The following is a 25,375-nucleotide window of genomic DNA, read 5'->3' on the forward strand; positions in this document are numbered from 1 at the left end:
CATCAACAAGGTCGAGACAAACCAATCGAAGCGTGAGAAAGAGTTTTTTTTTTAACCTTTAAATTCAAGCAAAATTCGAGTTATTTTCAGGCGAAATTTAAAATTTGATATTCTTGTAATATGTCGCTGGATGCGTATTAGAATTTTGAGCACAACAACAATTTACTTTTCTAAATTTCAGTTCCAGTTGGCCTAGAAATCGCATTTTTTCAAAAATTGAGCAATTTATCGGTTTAGATCCGGATTTGAATCGAATCGGATCTGATGGATTTGATCCAAATTATTATGGATTTGGACTCCATCCAAGACTCATATTAATTTAGATTCAATCCAGCTCAAGACCCATTTGGATTTTTGAGATGGATTTGGATCTTGGATTTGGATCCAGATTCAAATCCATGTTCAATGATTTTTTCAACTTTAAATTCATCAAAAACCTTTAAATTGAGGTTTATTAATGTTAAGAATCCTCCTAGGTTAATTTGGTAATTTTTGGAAGCTTTTGAAAATTTATTTAATATTTAACATTAAATAAAAAGTTAATTAATTAATTAATTTAATGTAATTCCAAAAATTTATTTTGAGGTATGTTTATGACTCTTAATAGAGCCCTTAAACACCCCTAGAAGGATCTAAGACGGTTTGAGTATCAAGGAGTTTCGAATAAAAGAAAACTTTGAAAAAGTCAACACTTGAAGAGTTTCAAAATTTCCAGAACTCTAAGAGAGAAGAGAGTTCCAGCTGGGGTTGTACTCTCTTCTCCAACCCATCTAGAGCTCTATAAATAGATAAAAAAAGAAGAAAAAGATAGAGAAGGGAAAAGAGAGAAAGGGAGAGGAAAAGAAAGGAAGAAGAAGAAGGCTTTCTTCTTCGATTATCCGTTGTTTTCCACTATTGATCTAGTTTTTTTTTCGATCTTCGGTAAAGGTACGGGTTCTCTCTTTTGGATAAGTGAAAAATTGAATGCCGATTTGATTTCCATGCAATATTTGGTGTAAATCCATAGTTAAAGAGTGAATCTATATGTTCACTCTAGAGTACATGAGGATCTATGGATCCTCTTTCATGCGTGTTTTTGATTTTTTACACACTATATTTTCCATGCCAAAACATAATTTTATTTTATGTTAAAAATAACTTTTAAGAACTTGTTTCGTAGTAGATTCTATCCTACGATTTTCTCAATGTACAAGTTGTGGATGCATATAGCCATGTGCGAGAAATTATATTTGTGCATGCATGTCATATCAAGGAATCTGAATATGTATACTTAAATAAAAATATGTATGAGTATGTTTGTACCATACTTGTCTTGGATCAAGCATGAGAATGTATACCTCACACGTTGTAGGTAGAATTGCATATGGAAGCATATTAAACTGTCATGTCTAATTGTCAACTTGATCATACATGTATAATTGTATGAATACGTATATGCATGTATACCTAAGTGTAGATTTTTCATATGCTAATATATTTGCGTAAGGGCATGCACATGAATGCATACTTGCATTATTAAGCTGAATATGCATGTAAAACACCATAGAGTCTCCGGTATGCATATATGCTTGAGAGATGAGATTGTATGCACTTGCAACTTGTAAATGAATGGGCATACGCGTGCAGGAATCAAGGGCAGCCTTGTGGGCCAGTTTAAAAATAAATAAATTCTGGTAGTGATTTGTTTTTTTTTTGGGGGGGTCACGGTCTGGCCAACAGGCCAGCCGAGTTTGGCTCGACTGGCTGGGTCTGGCCAAACTTGGCAAGGCCGGCTGAGCCACGAGGCTCATGTTCAAAAAAAGAAAAAATAATAATAATAAAGAACACACACACACACACATATATATATATATATATATATATATATATTTAGTATTATATTCTTGTGAGCCCAATCTAAAAGTCAAGATTCTTTGTTTATAAAACATTTCAGAGTGTATGCATTATGAGTTTTATACGTGTTGAGGGTGGAGTTTTCATATACTTCGACGTGGTATGATAGGTTAAAACTGTGTCATTACCACTTGCATTTAAGAGCATGTTTACACATGGTATTGATTTGTTTTTGGCATGTATAAACATCTAAATGTTTATATGCTCTAATTGAGACAAAGCATATTTAAAAGTACGAATGTGGATGGTTACATAGTATGCATGTTAAAATTTTGAGATTTCATTATGTACATGTTTGGGGATTTTAATACATGTTATGAATGAAAATTTTCATATATTTTGAATTGAGGTGACATGGTTAAGCAATAGCCATTAGGCTATATGAAGTTTGTTTCAAGTGCATGTACATACATGGAATTGATGTTGTTTCGTATGTACATAAATGCATGTGTTCACTTGTCCAAATTGAGATGATTCATGAACGAAAGCATGTTTGTGGAATGGTTTCATAAAAAGACATGCACATAAATAGTGAAAACATGCATATAAATGTTATTGTTTCGTACATATTTTCAGATTTGACTTATATGACTGTGCATTGGAAAGCATGTTGAAATCGTTGCATATATGGCATGTTGTTATGTTTTTTGCATATAGTGCATCGATGATCTAAATGAATCATCGTATGTTTGGTGAGCCTTGAGATTTGGTTTGCTCCTTTACTTGTTTATAATGCATAGTAAAAATCACATTAATGTTGTTGCACTGTTCTATGCTTTTCCACGGGCGGTGGTCCCGTGATGAGCCTCGCATTTGGAAATGCGAATTTATGGTATTAATTTGGCATATTGAATTGCAAATTAATGAAATAACTATTAATACTAAGATAAAAAATAAAAAAATAATATAATATACGTTGTAAGATCTTTCGTCGTTAGAATGAGAATCTTAGAGTTTCGGTTTTGGGGGACCACGAGGATACAAAAACTCCGTGTACGATATTGTTACCCTTGAACCCGATATTGAAGTTCTTTTTCCTAGCCACGATTTTAGGGAGAGTCCACCACTTTACCTAAGGGTGGTGTGCAAACACAGCTGTTGTTTTGGTATACCAAGAAAGTGACACTATTGGATGTAGAGGTATTTAGTATCCCGACATTAGATGTAGAGGTCTAATGTTCCGAAGGTGATTCAGGCGAGGGCTAAGTTTAGAACTTAGTAATAAAATAAACTTGTGTGCTAAGTTATCCTGAGAACCCTACTTGACCTCAGAAATTTTTGTCCGTTTGGTGTATCCACGGGCAACGGTAATAAAAAGGGGAACTTAAATTATGTGCATTTAATAAGGACATGCATACGAAAAAATACTATAATAAAAGATAATAAGTTATTCAGGCATATGCACAAAAATCATGCATAATCCTCCTATGCATTAGATCATGCATATTTATTTGTTTCCTTAATTGTGATATATTGGCGAATGCATAATATTTGTTCCCTAATGCATATTACAAGTCTTTATTGCTTAAATTGTAATCCCTGTTGTTTATTAATTGTTCTCTCATGCTTAATAATTGTTCCCTATTGCATGAATGGTTAATTAAGTTGTGAACTTTTTATAATTGTATCCCTCTAAAATATTGCATGAATCTTATTTATGTTTTTTTTACTTGTTTGTTTTATTAGAGGGATTCGTACACAATTTTTTTTTTATTCTGACATCCCTACTTCTGTGGTTTTCGCAGTCTTAGGGGATCAGTGAAGTGATTCGCTTTTGGGAGAGCTAAAAGTGTTATACGTTTGTTAGACAGTTTCACGGATGGACAACGTGATTCTGCTTTTCTTTCTTTTTCTTTACATTTAATTGTTCCTACACTTTAATTTTTTTTATGCAATTGTTTTGAGACTATTATTACTTATTTAATAAAATTTGGCTTGCTATGGTTTGGATGATAAATGTAAGATCCATGGTGGTTTATTTGGTTATCCAATTTTGAGTGAAACTGTAAGGGCCCGAGGTCTCTAGGATTAATTCCGCACTTGATTTTAAAAAATAAAATTCTGTGTTTTTAAGGTGTATGAGTTGAGGTCGTTACATATGTTCCAAATCTGAAATTTCAGATGACAAGAAGGTGGTAACTCCTGAAGTGATTAATGCAAAACTAAGACTGGAGGATGGGGTTCTTCTAGAAGATCCCAATCTTCCTCCTCATTAAATATACTTGCTTATACTGATGCTGATTGGGGAGGTAACCCTAATGATAGAATCTCAACTACTGGTTTTTGTGTCTTTTTAGGAGATTCTTTAATTGTCTGGAGATGCAAGATGCAACAAAAAGTTTTGTTGTCTTTCACTGAAGCTGAATACAGGGCTATGACAACCACTATAATAGAACTTGTGTGGATACAAAGTCTTCTCAAAGATATGGGTGTAGACATCTCTGGACCTTCGAAGTTGTGCTGCGAGAACAAAAGTGCAATTTATATTGTCAGCATCCACACCTTTCATGAGCGCACCAAGCACATAGAGATGGACTGCCATTATTTGAATATCAATTGACAGACTTCTTCACTAAAGCCCTTCTTGCTCCCCCTTTTATTTTCTTACTTAGCAAACTTTCGGTCATCTCCTCAAGCACATAGAGGTGGACTGCCATTATTTTCTTACTTAGCAAACTTCTTCACTAAAGCCCTTCCTGTATCCCTTTCTCTCTTTTTCTCTATTTTCCTTTTTTTTTCTTTTCCTTACTATCTTCTTCACACCCTTGTAAATGATGGATGACCATGATAAGGTCACCATCATACCCATGAAGTTAAATGATACTGATTATGTGATGCGGGCTTTGGGGAAAAGGCTTTTGGGGAATAGTGGATGGTTTCGATTCAGAACCTAAACTATCTCTCACCAAAAAAGAGGGTGATAAGGAAGTCCCTCTAACGGAAGAGGAGAAGACTAAGGCTCTAGCCTCTTATGAAAAGAAATGAAAAGAGTGGAGTATGGGGCATGCAAAGATAATGTCATGGCTTATTAATAGCATAGACATTAAAAAATGTTCTAGCCTTGCTAAATTTGAACATGCCGATAAGGCATGAGAATACCTCAAAAATATGTATTCCCTTAAAGATATTGCCCATGTGTGCAATCTTCAAGAAAAAGTTCGGACATTAACTCAAAATGACAAACCTATTCGTGAATATTATAATGAGTTGTCTGAACTTTAGGAAGAGTTGGCTATTCTAGAGCCAAAATGACATTGCGTCGAAGATATCGAGCTTCGTAAAAAACAACTCAATATGAAACACTTTTACCAATTTGTGAATGGATTAAGGCCAGAATTTGAATCCACCAAATCGGCTCTACTTCTTCGTGGTAAAATCCCTATTATTGTGGATACTATTGAAGAACTAACTATGGAGGAAATTCATCTTAGAAAGAGTACTCCAAAAGTTGATGATGATTCAGTTCTAGCTGTGTCTAGACCAGGGAATCATACTCGCACTTATAGACTGCCTCATTTTGGGAGACAGAGTGGTGAGTTTGACAAAAGAAAAGTTATTTGTCATCACTGTCATGAACCGGGGCACTATAGGCCTCAATGTCCAAAGCTAAAAAGGAGAGACAAAAAGAGGGTAGCATCTGTTGAAACCGAGCCAAAAGATCAAGATACACCTGTTTCCATGGCTCAACTGATGGAGATTCTTCAACCTCTTCTCAAAGGGGTATCCTCTTTGACTGAAGCCTCAATTAGAGCGGCATTTGCATCTGTATCCGGTCCTGGTAACTTCCCTTGGCTCTTAGATTCTGGTGCTTCATTTCATATGACCCCAAATGCTAAATGTTTCTCTGAATGTCTTAAAAATAACTCAAGTATATCAAAAGTTTTTACAGCAGATGAAACATCTCTTGAAATAAAAGGAATAGGATGTTTTGAAAGTTTTAAAAAATCCTAAACTTTTTGTATTCCAGAAGTTAGATATATTCCAAAATTAAATTTGAACCTTTTATCTGTTTCACAAATTTTTGATTATGTATGTAATATATCATTCTCTTCTGATGGTTGCTGGATACAGGATCGTCAGTCAGAGAAGCTGATTGGGAAAGGCCATAGAGAAGGAGGATTATATTACATGAACTTTTTTGAACTACCAAAGAATGTATTTTGTTTAAATGTTCAGAAATTAGAAACAAAATTATGGCACAAAAGACTTGGCCATCCTCATATGTCAAAAATCCAATACTTTCCAAGTTTGAAAAAAATTTGTAAATCTGAAAATTTTGTTTGTAAAGACTGCATTCTTGGTAAAATGAAAAGATTACCTTTTTTCTAGTAGAACCTTTATCTCTACAAAACCTCTCGAGTTAATACATTAAGACGTTTGGGGACCTGCATCAGTTATCTCTAAAGGTGGTTATGCGTATTATGTCATCTTTGTTGATGACTTTTCTAGACATACTTGGATTTATTTTCTTAAACATAAATCTGAAGTTTTTGCTCACTTTCAAATATTTCATAAAATAGTCACAAACAAATTTCAAAGTAATATTTTCATTTTTCGCACCGATTCAGGGGGAGAATTTATGTCTGGAGAATTTAAAAACTATCTTAATTTATATGGCATTACTCATCAACGATCATGCCCATACACCCCTCAGCAAAATGGTCTTGCGGAACGTAAGCATCGCCACATTATGAAAACCACTCAGACTTTGCTAATTGCAAGTCAAGTTCCAAAAGGTTTTTGGGCTGAAGCCGCTCTAACTGTCACCTATCTGATCAATAGAATGCCATCTTCTTCATTAAAAAATATATCTCCAATTGGAAAACTTTATTATTTAACTCCAGACTATTCTAAATTAAGAGTTTTTGGTTGCAAATGTTTTGTATTTACAAACAAAAATGATAAATTCTCCCCTTGTGCAATCCCATGTGCCTTTTTAGGATATGCTGAAAATAAAAAAGGCTACAGGTACTATGATCTTCAAAATGACAAATTATATGTATCAAGAAATGCGTCTTTTCTAGAAAAAGAAAGTTCTTTTGAAAGTGAAAAATCCAAAGATATTACTGAATATTCCTTTTTAATCGATTTAACTTCAAAATTCAATGAAGAGGATTTTGAATATAACTTTGACAATGATCAAAGTCCTATTATTTTTCAAATTGATAGCGAAGACCAAACCAGTAGGGATGTTGGTCTGCAATATTCAAGACGAAGAGTTGGAGAGCAACACCCACCATGAGCATTAGAAAGGTTTTCTGAAGTTCTCCCTCATAGAACTTCTAGAATTTCTCGACCTCCTGAAAAATTTGTCTCTTACGAATCTTTTTCACCCTCATATAGGGCAGCCCTTGCATTAATCCAATCCTATGTTGAACCTTCCTTCTATTCTGAAGCCAAAAACCATGAAGAATGGGTTGAAGCTATGAAAATAGAATTGGATGCATTAGAGAAGACCAACACTTGGTCCATTCAAGACCTTCCTCTCGAAAAGAAACCTATAGGTTGAAGATGGGTCTATAAAGTTAAAATCAAAAGTGATGGGACCCTAGAAAGATATAAGGCACGACTTGTAGCCAAAGGTTATGCTCAAGAGTATGACATTGACTACGAAGAAACCTTTGCCCCTGTGGCCCGTATGACCACTATTAGAACTTTAATTGCTTTGACTTCTATCAAAAAATGACATATATTTCAAATGGATGTCAAAAATGCTTTCTTAAATGGGAGTCTTGTTGAAAAAGTCTACATGAAAGCTTTGTCTGGTATTATTATTTCTAAGGGTAAAACACTTCGTCTTGAGAAGGCTCTTTATGGCCTCAAACAAGCACCAAAAGCCTGGTATGACAAATTTAGTCATGTTATGACTGATATTGGATTTCATTCTTGTTTGACTAACACTGTCTTGTTTATTAAGCAATCTGATGCAGGTATCATCATCCTTCTTCTTTATGTGGATGATATGATCATCACTGGAGACGACAAACAGGGAGTTACCAATATCAAAACTCTTCTTAAAACTCATTTTGAAATAACTGATTTAGGATTATTGAGATACTTTTTAGGAATAGAAGTTGCTTATTCCCTTCGTGGGTATTTGATATCTCAATCTAAATTTGCTTTCGATATTGTTTCTAGGTCTGACATTACAGATGATAAGAAGGTGGACATTTTAGAAGTGGTCAATGTTAAAATGAAAATTGATGATGGAGAGCGTCTTGATGATCCCACTTCGTTCAGACAACTTGTTGGAGCACTTTCCTATCTCTCCATCACTCGGCCAAACATAGCACATGTTGTACACACAGCTAGCCAGTTTCAACATGCTCCTACTTCTGTTCACATGGGAGCGGTTTTATGTATTATTAGATATTTAAAGAGTTCTCTCTCACGAGGACTCTTCTTGTCTGCATCGTCATCATTAGATTTAATTGCTTATACTGATGCTGACTGGGGAGGTGATCCTAATAATAGACACTCAACCACTGGTTTATGTGTATTTTTAGGTGAATCTCTAATATCATGGAAGTGTAAGAAGCAACAGAAGGTTTTCCTTTTCTCTATTGAAGCTAAATATAGAGCCATGACAACCACTACAATGGAAGTTGTTTGGCTCGGGCGACTGCTCGCTGATATGGGAGCTGAAGCAACACAGGCCTCACGAATGTGTTGTGACAATAAGAGTGCAATCTACATCGCAAGCAATCGGACTTTCCATGAGCGCACCAAACACATTGAGATGGATTGTCACTATGTCAGAGATGAGTACTTACATGGAACCATTGATCTGCTATATGTGACGTCAGAATACCAATTAGCAGACTTCTTCATCAAGCCTCTCGCGGCTCCCAGATTTCACTTTCTTTTAGACAAACTTTCGCTCATTGAACAATAAGTTTAAGGGGGAGTGTTAAAATGTAAACAACACATATATAATAATAATATTATTATAAATTATTATTATATATTTTTGTATTTATACTTTTTAATTTTTTTGTAATTTTTCTTTTTGTTTTTGGTATCTAGTTCTATTAGAACTAGAAACATCTAGTTTGGTCAAGTTTCAGTTGGAACTTGACCAACTTTCTAGCTGTTGGAACTAGTCCAATGGCTAGAATTCTAAGAGCTAGAAAGGGAGAGCTCCTTATGAGCTCTCCTTAATACTCTTGTATAAATAGGGGTGCATCCCCTTGTGTAAATCATTCCTCTAAATGCTTTTTAAGCATTTTGCTCTCATAAATAAAGTGTTATTTATTTTTATGCTTTTCCATTTATACCCTTTTATGGGTCTTGTCTAAAGTATCTTTTAGATACTTCCTTTCGAGTAGATTCAAGTGCATTCGTGGAGCCTACCATTTCATTACAACATTCAGTCCTGTGGTTAAAATGACCACTATTCGAGTAGTAATATCTTTGGCTGTAGGTTTGTATTGTAAATTGCGGAAATCTCTCTATGGTCTCAAATAGGCGTCGAGATCGTAGTTTGACAGTTTTTCTCTCAAAATCCAAGAATGTGGATTTTGCAGGTGTGCCCTAGATTACTCCATCTTTATTTTCAAAAGTGAAAACATAATCACTTTATTGCTCATATATGTTGATGATATTGTCATCACTGGGAGTTCAGAGAAACATATAGAGGAAGTGAAGACTCTTCTAATGAAATTTTTTAAAAGGAAGGATCTTGGAGACCTTCAATACTTTCTTGGGGTAGAGGTTGACAGGCAGACTGACTCTCTTATTCTGCTGCAACAGATATACACTCTTGATTTGTTGAATAAAACAAGTATAACAGATTGTAAACCTGTTGGGACTCTTTGTGTTTTAAACCAGCGATTAAGTGCAAATGATGGAGAGTTATGCACCGATCCCAGTAGATACTGAAGTATTGTTGGGGCTTTAGAGTATCTTATGTTTACTAGGCCTGATATTGTTTATGTTGTTAATCAGGTCTCTCAGTTTATGCATGATCCAAGAGAGACTCATATGGATCCAATTAAAAGGATATTACGTTATATGAAGGAAACAGTGGGAGATGATCTTGTCTATCGTAAGAGTGAGGGAGGTAGGACAGGGCATAAGCTTATTACTTATACAGATGCAAATTGGGCGGGAGACCCTGATGAGAGGAGGTCTACATCTGGTTACTGCATATTCATTGGGCAAAATCTTGTGTCATGGAGTAATCACAAACAGAAAGTTATAGCACGATCTAGCACGGAAGCTGAGTATCGATCTATGGCAGCCGATACTGTCGAAGTGACTTGGATTAGACATCTGCTTGAGGATCTTGGAGAAAAGGTCAAGGATTCAATGTTAATGGTGGATAATCAAAGTGCCATTAACATTGCTTTTAATCCTATTCATCACAGTCGCACAAAACATATTGGGATAGACCAACATTTTATCAGACAAAAGGTGGAGACTAAGGAAATCCAACCATTGTATGTTTGTACAAAAGAACAAGTTGCAGATCTTCTCACTAAAGGATTAACGGAACATCAATTTTGGTTTCTCAAGAGCAAGTTGTTCATGGTCCAGAACCATGTACAACTTGAGGGAGGGTGATAAGAGGTCGTGCATCGACTATGCGAACGGTTGGGTCCAGATCCAAACGTCTGATGGATCCAAACTGCTCACTTATATTGTTTTCAGCACGTGTTTTATTCTTTTCATTAATCACTGGCATTTTGTAATATTCACATATTGTAAATCATGTTATATAAGTAATCATATTAGGGTTGAGAGGCGTTAATGTGTGCAGCCTCCTCCCTTTTTCCTGCAAGTCTCTCTCTTCTCTTCTCTTATTTTCTGCATAATAGGGTTGCGGTGGAAATCTTTCTCTTAGATGGGATTCAATGAGAGAGAGAGATTTATTTATATGGGATTTTATGGGAGAGAGAAATTATGGAGGCTACTTTAATAAGGTTCTTATGAGGACGTGAATGAGAGAGAGAGAGAGATGCCAATGAATCATATTTTATCAATCTGACCCTATTTAGTCATATTTGGTAAGCCAAAGCCATATCCGATCATAGTAGGGATGCATATATGGTTTTAATCTTTTGCTACCGAATCTGATGAATATTCGGGTTTGATGAAAATCCTAATCCGTTTACTTGTAAAAAACCAGATTTGATATTTGGTTTCCACTGTCCAAATACAAATATGAATTAACTACATCTGACCCAAATCTGAATTGTTTACATCCCTATCACTAGATTAAGCTTTACTCATCATGTTTGATTTGTGTGTGTTCATGCATGCACTTGTGTGTGTTATATCATGTTTGATTTGTGTGTGTGCTTATATACATGACCCATTTATGTATGTATGTATGTTTGTATTGTGTATGTTTGTATGTATATCTTTACAATGCGCTTCTATTGTGGTATTGGATCACCATAACTTATGTGGTACACACTTGATTTACCCATATTTTATCTCTAAAAGCAAAAAACTAACCTGTGGAACATGTTAGCATGTTCTATATGCTATTTTCATGTCTTAAATTGGACTCTACCTTGATGTTGTATATCATTTTTAAACTATCTTTATCTTCATGAACTGTGAGTTGTCGACTTTTCACCATCTTAGAATTTGAATCTTGTAGTGTATTAGACATGCTAAAATCTTGTAGGATAGTTAATAGACTATGTTAAGCACATCTCTATAGTTAGATCTAGCATTTACTGGCTAGATCCACAAAAATGGGAGTATGAACCACTATGTTATCATGGTTCAGAACCACTATATATATATATAAGGTGCTTATCATTGAGCATTATCTCACCTGCTCATGCATTTTCTAAAAGATCTGACCAAAATAGATAGGTTTATCATGGTTCAGTCAATATCTAACAATTTGAATGTGAAAGGTTGTTTTCTTGACTGTTGTGTTTATAATGAAAAAGGAAAAAAGATACAATAGAATGCCTCTTATGGGCTTACAAGAGCTTAAGAACAAGGACCAATTATGGATCAATATATAAACACATGCACACAACCCAATTAGGGACAAAAACACAAGTAAAAAATATAGGCTTCAATTAGAGAACAAATGCTTGAGAGAGCATTGTACAAGAGAGGGTAGGTATCCTCTTTATATAGACAAGAAAGACTCAATAGAGTCGTTGGGAGCTCCCAACAACTCTATTTGGTCAAAGGCCAAAAAGCCCTTATTAAATCTATAAATGATAAAAAGTAAAAAATAAATAAAAAAGGACTAATGTTCACCTAATGGGCACAACCTATTACAATGACTGAAATGATTAAAATACCCCTAATGGGTTTTACCTATTACCACAATATACACAATATAAAATATATATACATTTATATGTATATATATGTACATACACATATATATAAGTATATATAGTTAAATATATACTTATATATACAACTTAACACAACAAAAGTTGTCTAGTAAGAAATAAAAATGGGGAGAAGGAAGCACTTTTGTGAAGAAATCAACTAACTGGAATCCTGATGCTACATAGGGCATGCCAATAGTCTTCTTAAGATATTCTTCACGAACATAATGGCAATCCATTTCGATATGCTTGGTGTGTTCATGAAACGTGTGATTCCCAACTATATAGATGACGTTCTTATTGTCACAACATAGCCTGGAGAGTAACTGCAAATACACCCCCATATGTTTCAATAATTTTCTCAACCACACGATTTCAAATGTTGTAGTAGCCATGGTGCGATACTTTGTTTCGGTTGATGATAGGGACGCTTTCTGTTGCTTTTTGCATTTTCAGGATACTAGCAAATCACCTATAAACACAAAAAAAACCATGGTTGTTGCTTCTTGCATTTAATAAACATAGTTGTGTTCGTATAACAAGATTTAAAATCAAGTTTAACCATAACAAAACTAAATCTATCATACCAGGCTTTAGGAGCCTGTTTCAAGCCATATAAAACTTTTTTAAATGAAAAACCTTTCCTTCTGAAGTTTCATATATTGGTGGTGGATTCATGTATACTTCTTTCAATTCACCATTTAAGAATTCATTTTTGATATCCATCTGATAAATGTGTCAATTCCTAATGCTAGTAATAACCATGAGGGTTCGAACCGAGGTCATCCTAGCTACTGATACAAATGTTTCATCGTAGCATATACCATAATATTGAGAATAACCCTTGGCTATTAACCTAGCCTTATATTGTTCTCGGGAACCATCAGTATTTGTTTTAACCTTGTAAACCCACCTACAACTTATGAACTTTTTTCCTTTTGGTAGATCTTTTATTTTTCGTGTGTTAGATTTTTCTAAAGCTTCAAGCTTAATGTTCATAGATTCTATCCATTCAGGATGACTTTTGGCTTGTTTATCGGTATTGGATTCGAAATAGGAGAATTTTTTTGCTAGACATGCTCTATATTTGGGGAAAATTGACTGGATACGAACCTATATGGGAGTCTAGATTCCCTAGTAGATTTCCTAAGACTATTAGATTGTTGTGACTCAAGGCTAGAATATTTTTCTAAGTCATGAGGCTGACTATCGTTGCCTCTTCTATATTAAAGAACTTGAGGTTCACTTCTATCATTTCTATCTATATTATGGTTCTCATCACTAGGAGTCTATGTCACATGGATTCGGCCAACCAGGTGCCGCACCCGCATCGACGCGACGCGGGTGCGCGTGTGGGTGCGACACTCGGTGCAATCAACCCGACCCTGGGTGCGGTTTGGTCTAGTTTTTGGATTTAAAAAAAAAATTGCCTGATGAAATGGGCTGCGGAGGAGAGGATTAGGGCAAAAAAAAATTTTGTTAGTATACTATATTATATAATTAACTTCTTTTTTGCTTTACTTATTTGAATGTTTTTGCAATTATGGTGTTGGTTTTTATGATGTAGTCTTGTAGATTAATTTGATTTATTGCATGCATGATGAATTGATTTAATGATATTGTGATAATTGTTTTTTATTTCATTAGTGTTAATGTTGTTAACTGATAAAACCTAAAAATTGTAATATATATATATATATATATATATATATATATATATATATATATATTTTGCCCCACCCCCGCACCCATGTGACATAGCCAGGAGTATTTTGTATAGGTTCTTCATTTAGAATGCCAATACTCAAGGAATCTTCCTTAGGAAGCAACTAAAAAAAATGAATAATTATTATCTTTCTTAGGCACACTTTGATCAAATGAACCTTTTTTTTCCGAAAAAAGTTACATTTCTAGAAATATTAAGTTTATCATTTTTTAGATCATAACATTTAAAACCCTTTTGGGTTTCACCATACCCAAGGATAACACAAAGAATAGCCCAAGGAGATAATTTATCATTTTTGTTATTAAGAACAAAATATTTGGATCCAAAGGTTCTCAATCTAGAGTAATCTGGGAAAAATTTGTAAAGTTTTTCAAGAGATGTATTGTTTTGAATCTTAACTTAAGGAATTCTATTTATAAGGTAAACAACGGTAAGTGCGACTTCAACTAAAACTTTCTTTCTAACATTTTTTGAAATAAGTAAAGTTCTGTCAAACCAGTTTGTTGAGAAGTATAAGACAAGATTTTTTGGTGAATAATTCCATTTATTTTCAAATACTTTTTAAAATCATTTGATATAAATTCTCCCCTGAATCAAAATGAAAAGTAGTTATATTAGACTAAAATAAATGTTGACTAAGTTATGAAAAAATTGAAAATTTCAAACACTTCATTTTTGTGCCTAAGAAAATAAATCCATGTGTACCTAGAATAGTCATAAACAAAAATCATATAATAAGCAAAACCATCCTTAGATACAATAGGTGATGGTCAGAATGCAATCAGTGCAATCAAATCATACAATAGGTGATGGTCAGAATGCAATCAGTGCAATCAAAATTTCCATTACAAAATTTTCTCAAATGAGGTACATTGGATAATAAAGATATACTAGGATGACCTAGCCTTTGATGCCACAAAACAATATCCAAATTTTATACATTGTAACAAAAAATATTTTTATGAATAATTAATTGATATGTAGTAGAGATCTCCCTCTCTATGACCTTCCCTAATTTGCATCCCGGATTGGAGATCCTACCCCAAACATTGGTCCGATGAAAAAGAGATTTTACAACCATCATCGACTGTTTAAGAAACAAAAAGTAGATTTAAATTGAGTTTTAGAACAAATCTAATTTTTGGTATAAAAAAATTTGAAGAGTTTTTAAAATGCCCAACCCATTTTATTTCAAGAGAAAAACCATCAATAGTAAAAATATTAGATTCACTTGAATTATTTCTACATTCAGAAAGCAATGAATTATTGGGGGTTATATGGAAAGATGCACTGGAGTCCAAAAGCCAAAAATTTTTACCTAGAGGAAAAGAGCTGACCGCAACACTTGAGATAGAAGAAGATGATCCCTTGAGAAGCGGTTGTAGGGCCTCCACTAGTTGGGACAAGGACATGGTTCCAATGGATTTGGAATCTTCATTGGTTCCACTCTTCTCCTTATCTGATGCATCTACGCTCGCCGCTCTTCGCTCATCTTTTTCTTTGAACTTAGGACAACGAGGCTTGATGTGCCCAGGTTCTCCACAATTATAACATAATCTTTTTTCTCCCTTCATCACTACGTTGCCTCCCGAAATTAGATTTTGTAAAATGAAGAGGCTTGAATGTGTTAGTGTTTGCTCCACATCTTGAGATGGCCAACACATTATCTTTGGTTCCCTTGGGCTTGGGCTTGGGCATGGTCTTCAATCTTGTATCTTTCATACATACTTCGGCCAATACTTGATGTATCTGTGGAAGCTCATCGTTCTTACGATGGGTGATAGTGACCCTCACTTGCTCAAATTGGGTTCTAAGACCCCTTATCAATTGAAAAAATTGCTCTTCAAGGATTTGATTTATCCTTAAAAGAAGCTTTAATTTTTTCATTCCTAAAGTCTTTTGAGAGTTCCATAGTACTCTCTAACACTCTTGTCACCTTGTTTACAATTATGCATCTTATCTCGTAACTCCCACTTGTGTGAGGCATCTTGTTCGGTGTAGGTTTGCTTGATGAATGTCCAAGCCTCATCCGCTCTTTCAAATTCTAAAATATTTTTGCACGGTTTCGCACACATGCTCTCCTTGAAGAGAGAGCCAAAGCGATGGCTGCTACAAGAATGGAATATTCCAAAGCATTTGCTTTTGGAAGAATTTGAACTAATTGTGCCTTTAAATGGATCACGATCAACCCATGATATAGTGGAATCTACTTAAAAATGCATTAGTGAGTTTCTCTACTCAACTATATCAAATTTGTGGTATGCAGATCTGTCCTAAAAGGCTTGTCCTACATATGCACATGCATACCGTTCACTGAAAATCAGGTGACTTGTACTCATTATTATTGAACACATGCATTGCATCATTTGTGGATTGAGGGGGTTCCAAAAAACAACTTGACCCGTACAGTTTAATCCAACTGTTAAAATGCTTGTATATGCAAGAATGATGCAATCTCTCCTGTTTTATAAACAACTATTCAAGAAAATGGCACACATAACTCTTTAGTATGGATAGCATACACTACAAACAACTGCTAAATTTTGGCAGGAGGTGCTGGAAAATACTAGTTATGAAGATAAATATTGTACTTGACTTAGGCTTTGGTTATGCCATGCTGCCTGTAGTTGGTTTTCTTATTCTTTATAGATTTGACGTTCATATCTGTAGGATTGATTGAATTTGACCATAGTTGACAAACCCAGCGAGTCTATTCGGGAATCACCCGAGTCAACCCGGATCGGACCCTAACTGGGTCATCGATTCAGGGCCACTGATCCACATGCTTATGTGTTTTTTGTCATGCATTTCGTGGTTTTAATGTGTAATGCTCATAAAAGAGTACTTGTTATAAGAATCATATGTTTTTAAATCATAAATATTAACAATTATGTATAGTTGAATACGTATATAACTTGGTTATTGATGTCATGCGCTTTAGTGATTATACAATACGGATTTTGATTTTTTTCCATATCTTGACACTAGAAAATGCAGTCCTAACTTGTTTGAGTTACCGAGTTAACCCATTGACTTGCAACTCGAGGGTCGGGCGATCCGAATCCGTGTCACGAGTTTGCCAACTATGGATTTGACTGCTGTTTATTTTTCCCCTGATTGGATCACTTTATAAACTTCTCCTTGCCATTTATGCTTATTTTAAGTAGCACATTTTGGTGTTTGGATCATTTAGTTTTATTTATTTAATGGCATTTTATAAATTTCACCTTTTTTTTCAAAAATAGGTGGAGACCTGCTTATTTCTTTCGCTCATCCCCGTTTGCATTACTACCGTCATCACCACCACTATTTTTCCACCATCACCATCACCATTGTTATCACCACCATCACTACCGTTGCCACCATCACCATTGTTATCACCACCATCACCATTGTTATCACCACCATCACTACCGTTGCCACCATCACCATTGTTATCACCACCATCACTACCGTTGCCACCATCACCATTGTTATCACCACCATCACCATTGTTATCACCACCATTACCACCACCACCATCATCATTGTCATCACCACCATTACCACCACCACCATCATCATTGTCATCACCACCACCACCATTGTCACCATTACTATCACCACCATCACCCTCACCACTACCACCATCATTGTGTCATCACCACCATTACCACCACCATCACCATGATTACTACAACTGCCATCCACCATTGTCACCATCACCACCACTACCATCCACTATCACCATTACCACCACCACCACCCTCACCACTGCCACCATTACCATGTCATCACCACCACCACCACCACCATCCACCGTCACCATTACCCCCCCACCATCCGCCATCACCACTACTAACTAATCCTCTTTTCTTATTCATTAAAATTTGAGTAATTGGTGATTCAAACATTCACTTAATTAAAAATAAGGGCAAGCATCTTCATGATAAAATGTGCTTTAATTTAGTTTTGTAAGCAATAAACAAAAACAGATCCAAACAGGGCCTTTGTGATCAACATAAAAATAAATAGAAAATGCAAAGTATTTGAGACTTCTTTTGTTTTTGGTCAACGTTAGTGTCTTAAAATTATTATTGGGATGTGAGATCTTTGCTTGTCATGTTTCTTTTTTTTTTTTATATTTACACGGAGAAACCGCTCTCAGGATCAGAGACCTAGTCGCGCTGGTTCTGCCTGCCGTACTTATGATCACTGTCTTGGTAGTGTACAACTCTGTGCGCTTACCCCTTGCCCCCAGGTAGTTGCCATGCTTCAGTTTGCACAAGGGATGGCGCCCATGGGATTTGAACCTAGACCGCCAGCCTAGCGGCCTAGGCCCCATCCAACTACGCCAAACCCCTTTGGGGCTTGTCATGTTTCTTCTTGTCATAACTAATCTTGAGTTTTTCCCTTCACTTCTTTTCCTGTTGTATTTTGCTTTTGATGTTGGAACCATATCATTTTTCCTTGAAGACTTGTTTTCTTCCTATCATTTTTGTTTTGTTCACTGTTTAATTGCGTGCATGATAGTTTTTAATGTATTGGAATGAACACAACTTGATTGCTTTCAAATCTGGGTACATTTCCTTATTCTTGGTGTGTTATTTATGTAGTTGGTGATGCTACTTTGGAGCTATTTCTCTGTGGTTTTTACGGATCCAGGTGGTGTTCCACCAAATTGGAGGCCTGATGTGGATGAAGAGAGTGGGGACACTATTCCATTGGCTAGTTCTGAGTTTGTTAATCAAGTTGTTGGTTCACAGCAATCTCCGGTTCTTGTTGATCCATCAAATTCCAGAATTCGCTACTGCAGGAAGTGCAACCAGTTGAAACCACCTCGCTGTCATCACTGCTCTGTTTGTAAGTTATTATTTTTACTTTGCAATCCTCCTTGAAATTGCTTGTGAGAAACATCAACATGTTTATTGTTGAAGTTATGCCAGTTGGATTTTCCACTGTGTCACATTCTTTCTCTGGTTTATTCATACTCTAATTAGTTGCAATGTATCACTGTTGTTTTGTCAAAGTGTTATGTAGGTATTGACTCTAAATATGTTGTGCTTTTATTAGGTGGGAGATGTATTCTGAAAATGGACCATCACTGCGTATGGGTTGTTAACTGTGTTGGTGCATTAAACTATAAATTTTTTCTTCTTTTCCTGGTATGTTGGCTACACTAAGCTCTTGTGAGTCATTCGGTTATTTTTGCAATGTTTAAGCTCCTTCTTTGTGAGTCATTCGATCGTTTTTGCAATGTTTAAAGCCATAATAAGCTGGCCAGTGCACCTGCCAGTGGTTAGATAGTTTTAATGAACCAAGACTATTTGATGCAGTATGAATTTTCATTTAGTATACTGAACACATTTATGTGGGATCTTAAAAAATAACTGTTATCAAAATTGTTATTCATGTGATTTCTTCACAATGAAACATATTTGGAGGTTATAAAAATGTCTTGTTTTTGGTAAGTGTCGGCATATTTGATAGAAAATTATTGAGAGCGAGTAGTTTACTTAATTTCATGATATTTTATCATCTTTCAAAATCTCACAAAAATGTCATATGTTAAATTTGTTAGATAGTGATGATAGTTTTATTGGCTAAATAACTTTTAAAAACTCGAGCTTGACTCATTTTACATGGCATTATATGTTCATACGTATGGGTATATGGAGCATGGAACTTTGAGCTCCTTTTATGACTTGAGCATGATATTTTATGTTTGGTGTTAGTGTCCATTGAATGCTGAAAGAATTTTATAAGGACGATCCATAGACTTTATCAGTTAACTAACAAAATCTTTTGGTGCAATTTTAAAAATTTCAAAAACATAGGTGTTTCTTGATTATCACTCAAAACTTAGGTGTTTTTTTGAAAATTTACCATTATTATTTTACCAGGTATGGACCGAGTCTGTTTTATATAATTCTTATAGGAGCTGAGTGTTGTTTTCCTATTGTAGATCCAGTCATACCTGTGTCTGAATCCAGTACCAGTACCTCTGAGTCAAATCTGAGCCTGGACCCAATCAGGTCCAGTGATGGTCCCACCCTTGACTTAGGATCACCGCCGACCTCATCTGATTCCAGCTGCAGAGAGGTGCTATGGATGAAAATGAAGAGGGTGGACTATATAACATATAAAAGGGGCCAAGCAAATTGCTAATTTTCAAAAATGACTTTTGAAAAGGTATGAAGGTAATATCCTGTTTTCTCAAAATTTCATTTTGGGACAATAGGGTCTCACTTTCTCATTTTCGGGAAGTCGAATGAAGGTACATGCAACCCGAATACATGAAGATCCTATCTGAGGAGCTACGATCCTGTTGGAGCTGATCTATTGCCACTTGGGGAGGAAAGGTGATAAACTTGTAGGCCGAGCACCTATATCTTCGCAAACTCATTTTCAAAATCTTATTTATCTTTTTAAAACCTATTTTTGGTGGAAAATCAGTATATCCACAAATCCTTTGTTGTCTTCATGCAGTCCTGCAATAAGATTGAATAGGAAGAAGTCTTGGGAAAAGTAGCAATCTAATCCTGCACTTCACAAGCTTTATGTAGTCTACATTAGGGTTCTAGGAATTACCAGAATACCCCTGGTAGAACACAAAACTGTTCTCTGGTGAGCCCCTCCGTAAAAATGTTTGAAATTTGACTTTGCCATCCAATGAATTGAGCTTCGATTTCCTCATCTTCAATCTTTCTTATGAAATACTAATCTATCATGGTATCCTTTGCCTTGCCATGATGAATGAGATTTAGAAAAAAATTAATGGCACTTTGGTTATCACAATATATAATGGATCTACCAATCGTCTGACTCAGGGTGGTGAATAGATGCCTTATCCATGTAACTCCCACTGTAAGTTAAGCCGTGGATCGACGGTCCCGCTCCGTACTCGACTGGCCACTTCCTTTCCTTCTTACTGCTCCAGGATATCAAATTTCTGCAAGGAAAACATAATAGCTTGATACCAACCTTCTCTTTCTTGATCTCTTGTCCAATCTCCATTGGCAAACACAATTATGATTAAAGGATTTTCACTCTCTCATATACTACAAGTCATCATTCAAGGTTCTTTTAGGCTCTGTTTGGGAGCCAGTGTTAGAGAGGAGATAAGAGGGATGTTGGCAGTGGAGAAGAAAATATGAGGCTGGAGTTGTCAACTAAATATTGTGAAGATGTGGTTGAAAGTGGCTCATCTCCATTCTCTTCACCACTGTTAACACCATTCTCATCTCCCTAATCAGGATACCCAAACACGAGTGGTGTTTGGTGGTATTAATTAAATCCTCATTAAATTCCATCTCCCTTCCCATCTCTGGCTCCCAAATGGAGCCTTAATGTATCTCAAAATATGTTTTACAACCTCTGAGTGGCCTTCATGCATATATTTTGATGATTTACAGCATTTGTACATGGGTATAAAAAGCAAACCTTTAGTACTTGGATTGTTTGAAATAATGGAAGGTTGGAGGGTTTCTGGAGAACCTTTTTGAAAGGGATATAGCGAAACTGCTGGTTTGTTTAACAGGTGTTTAAAACATCTCTGAATTCTCTTCTTAGAAAACTGATGAACACAAGCATGAGCCCAAACACTTGACGATCTTGACCTGAAACTGTCGTAAGTGAAGCTTGTTCTAAAGATAGGTTGAGTTTGGCTCTATTTTAATTTTTATTAGGTATTGATTTCTTTTTAGTTTGAGATAGCTTCCCTTGGCTATGATTGAAAGTTGAAATGGATCCGACTTGGCCAGATTAGGATTTGAACTTATCATGTACTGAAACTCGTATAGACCCACTTTGTTATGCTCATGATGACAGATATGGTCCTCAGGTTTTTACATCATTTTAGGTTCCCACAATTTTGGACCCATTTCTAAATCAAGTCTAAAAGGACCTGATTGGGATATGGTTTAGCGTATGCTAGTAGTCTTTGGGCTGGTACCTGAATGTGGACTACAATAGATGAGTAATCAGGACCATTTGCCAAAACTCTTGCCTGTCTAACCTCCAATTATAACCTGAAGTTACCAGCTGTGGCCATGATGGTGCCAAAACCAATGAGATGGCTGAAGGGGTGTGCCACTTTTCTGATTTACAACAGAACATATACCTTGCAGTAGTAAAGTGGATGTTACACAAAAATCCCTTTTCCTCACTTTTGTTTTCACATTTTCCATTTCAGCCAATATGAACAGAAGTTTTGAATTTAGAAGTTAGATATGCTATATTAAGTTTCTGCTTTTGTACTTGATGTTTGCCACAAGCCCAGTGTTTTTTCCTGCTATGCCTATAATCTGAGTAGTGTAATATAAATATACATCAGCTTTTCTATCTTCTGTTGTTTCAATTGTCCTTGTTAATTATCCAATTAATTTTTTTATATGCATTTCAGGAAAGCTAATTCACCCTATGATTTTGATGATTATAACTGTGATGTTTCTTTCCATGGAGTGTTCCTATGAAAATAAGTTTTTACCATAGGTGTTCAAATTAAGTTTGGTCTTTCATTTTCATGTAGCTGTTAATCTTTGTTTTTATCGTTTTATGAAAATCTGATTTCTATCATTAAATGCAGTTCTACACTTTTCTTGAAACAACCGTTGTTACATTATCTCTATTGCCACACTTCATAGCTTTCTTTAGTGACCGAGAAATCCCTGGTACACCTGGAACTCTTGCTACCACCTTCCTGGCATTTGGTATGAGTTCTCTTTTCCCGTTTTCTTACTGATTAATGATGTTTTTCTCTAGCTTGTGATCTGGACTTACTGGTTTGCTATATGCAGTGTTGAACATGGCCTTTGCATTAAGTGTTATGGGGTTTTTGATCATGCATATATCTCTGGTGTCTGCAAACACAACAACTATTGAGGTAAGTGTGCTGTAAATTTTTTTAACTCTAGATTCCTTGTTCTCATTCTATGTGGACCTTGTATTCAGGCATATGAAAAGAAGACTTCTCCTAAATGGCGGTATGATCTAGGTCGAAGAAAGAACTTTGAACAGGTGCCATCTTCTCTTTTTCTTTTGTTTTTTTGATAAGCATGCTGGAGGATGTGGCCACATCTGAATTCATTAGTAAGAAAATATTGATTTTTCTGTGTACATGAATCTGCAGATTCTGCACCACATGATTTAAATCCAATCAGGTGGTTTATATTTCCAATACGAAGCATCACCCATGTTATGCAACGTTAAAAGAGTTTTACATAATTGAACCTAAGACCCTCTAAAAGAAATAATGCAATGTTCCACTAAGGCATTGAAACAAGTAATCTGGAGAATTTGGCTCTCTCCCTTCCCTTGACGCTATCAACACTCTTATCCATCTCTTGCTGTTTACATTGGAATGTTTTTTGTTCAGCAATTGTAGAACCTGAATTTCTGACAAAATGAGATTTCAACTAAGATACATCCCACCAACACTAAGAGCAATGATCTCTCTATTTGCAAACTGGGAAATCAACTCTGAAGCCATCTGATCTCTCCCAGGTACAAAAGTATACTTGAAGACTATCCACAGGAAAACTGGTTCAGAAGTGTCAATAAACAGTCCATCATTGAGCCATGTCTTCACAATATGCAGAATATTGCTATTCAAGTCCATCGCTAGTGTGAATTCCCTACAAGCAGGCCAAGTTTCCATTTTTAGCTTCAGAGATAAAGTGCCTGTTCATTGTGAGCCACTTGTTCCTGAAGGAATGAAGCTATGCAAGATGGACTGCCAAGTTTCCAACTAAGCTAACTGAATTGAACAGAAAACCACTTCTTCAATCGACTGGTGTATTTGGATTGGGAATCCTCATTTTAGAAAACATCCCAACAATAGAAACCAAGATATTTGCAGAATAAATGCAATATAAAGAAACAGATGATCATGGGAGTCCCCAACGCTCTTGCAAAGGTGACATCTATTAGGAAAAGGGATCCCTTTTTTCTGCAATCTGTCTTGAGTTGGGAACTTCTTGGCTGCAGCTAAAACTATTGGGACATGATTCAGTTTGGGTTTATGGGTTCATTGGGGTGGGTTTAAGATCCAATTATATGCTGTCTTAGTATTTTTTTATGCATTGTGTGTCCCATTATTACCGCTTTGTATTTGTTTTTGTTTTGGATAGAAATGATTGGAGGAAAATGATTCATGTGGAAGACCCAAAATGAATTTCTTTTTTGGTTCATATCGCTGACCCCAATTGTTTTGGGATGAAGGGGTAGTTGTTGTTGTTGTTGTTGTTGTTGTATTTGTTTTTGTTTTGTCAGCAGGGGTGTTTTTATTATTGTTCATTGCTGTAATAGTTTTGATATAAATAGGAGATATACCCCACGATTTCCCACATTGGGAATCATATTCTTTCAGCCTCAACTTTGCTCTTTCCCTCTTCGCATGGATTGTGCTTTGGTCCACTAGTAAGATACCAAAAGTTTACATTGTATCAGAACTGCATCAAAGATAGATTCACTTCATGACCTAAAATCTTGCTTCTAAATCAACTGTTCTTTCCCAAGCATTCTTTTTCATTCTTTTCTTTGATCTCGTCTCCTTTCTTATGGCTTCATCATTTCTATTGATTCCCAATCGGATTCTATGCTGTGTTTTGTACTTGATATAGCATAATATATGTGGTTGCAGGGCGAATATACTTCCATAAATTGATGCATATACATATATTGTGGAGAAAGTGACATGCATGCTATGTTGGATGCAGGTTTTTGGAGCAGACAATGGATATTGGTTCATCCCTGCCTACTCAGAAGATGACTTGCGAAGGATGCCTGCTCTTCAGGGACTTGACTATCCATCGAAACCTGATCTCGATGGTCAGGAATTATGATGATAGCTTGTGTGTGTGTGTGTGTGTGTGTGTGTGTGTGTGTGTGTGGTGTCTCCATCCTAAACCATCTGCTGGGATTCTCGGCTCCCCAACCACGTTTGTGCTTGTACCTGATCTAGCAAAATGAACAACTTGGCCTTGAGAATCATTCTGACCTGAAAGCAGAGCTGCTGTGAAGATAGATGGGTGCCATTGTGTGGTGCGTCTGCTGTGAAAGTCACAAAATATGAACCTGCTTTTTTAAATTGCTTGAGTTGGATCTGGGTCGGGTGAAAAGGAGCTTGCTGTGGATAGCTGTAGTCATTTGAATGATGTTATTGTTTCTAATTTCCCGAAGTATACATGAGAATTGTAGGTTGTGAAATTCAATCTGCTTCTGTAGTGCATTTAGCAGAGCTGAACAAAACGATGGTGTCTTGGAGATGTGTGTGTGTGTGTGTGTGTGTGTGTGTGTGTGTGTGCATGTGTATGTGTGCACGTACATGCAGGTGTCCCATGCTCAGAGAGAGAGAGAGAAAACCGACACCATAAATACAATATGTGGAGAGCCCACAATATCCTCTCTCCCTCTCTCTACCATGTCGTTTTGATGGTCGTGGTATTATGCTTTGGTTGGTTTA

The 25,375-nt window shown here is 35.9% G+C and overlaps 1 protein-coding gene across 1 annotated transcript in view; it reads left to right on the top strand.

The window, feature by feature from the left end:
• LOC149828436 (putative protein S-acyltransferase 14) overlaps window positions 1-25,161 on the top strand; it is a 50,848-nt gene extending 25,687 nt beyond the window's left edge. Inside the window, exons 2-7 of the mRNA XM_090017575.1 lie at window positions 18,528-18,774; window positions 18,985-19,076; window positions 22,499-22,622; window positions 22,710-22,795; window positions 22,864-22,929; window positions 24,630-25,161. Coding sequence (XP_089873701.1) covers window positions 18,528-18,774; window positions 18,985-19,076; window positions 22,499-22,622; window positions 22,710-22,795; window positions 22,864-22,929; window positions 24,630-24,755 — 741 coding nt within the window. The 3' untranslated portion in view covers window positions 24,756-25,161. The remainder of the gene's footprint in view (window positions 1-18,527; window positions 18,775-18,984; window positions 19,077-22,498; window positions 22,623-22,709; window positions 22,796-22,863; window positions 22,930-24,629) is intronic.
• Window positions 25,162-25,375: the final 214 nt, after the last annotated feature.

Source organism: Nuphar pumila, chromosome 9 (genome assembly GCF_984573655.1).
Source record: "Nuphar pumila chromosome 9, dmNupPumi1.hap1.1, whole genome shotgun sequence".
NCBI classification, from domain to species: Eukaryota; Viridiplantae; Streptophyta; class Magnoliopsida; order Nymphaeales; family Nymphaeaceae; genus Nuphar; species Nuphar pumila.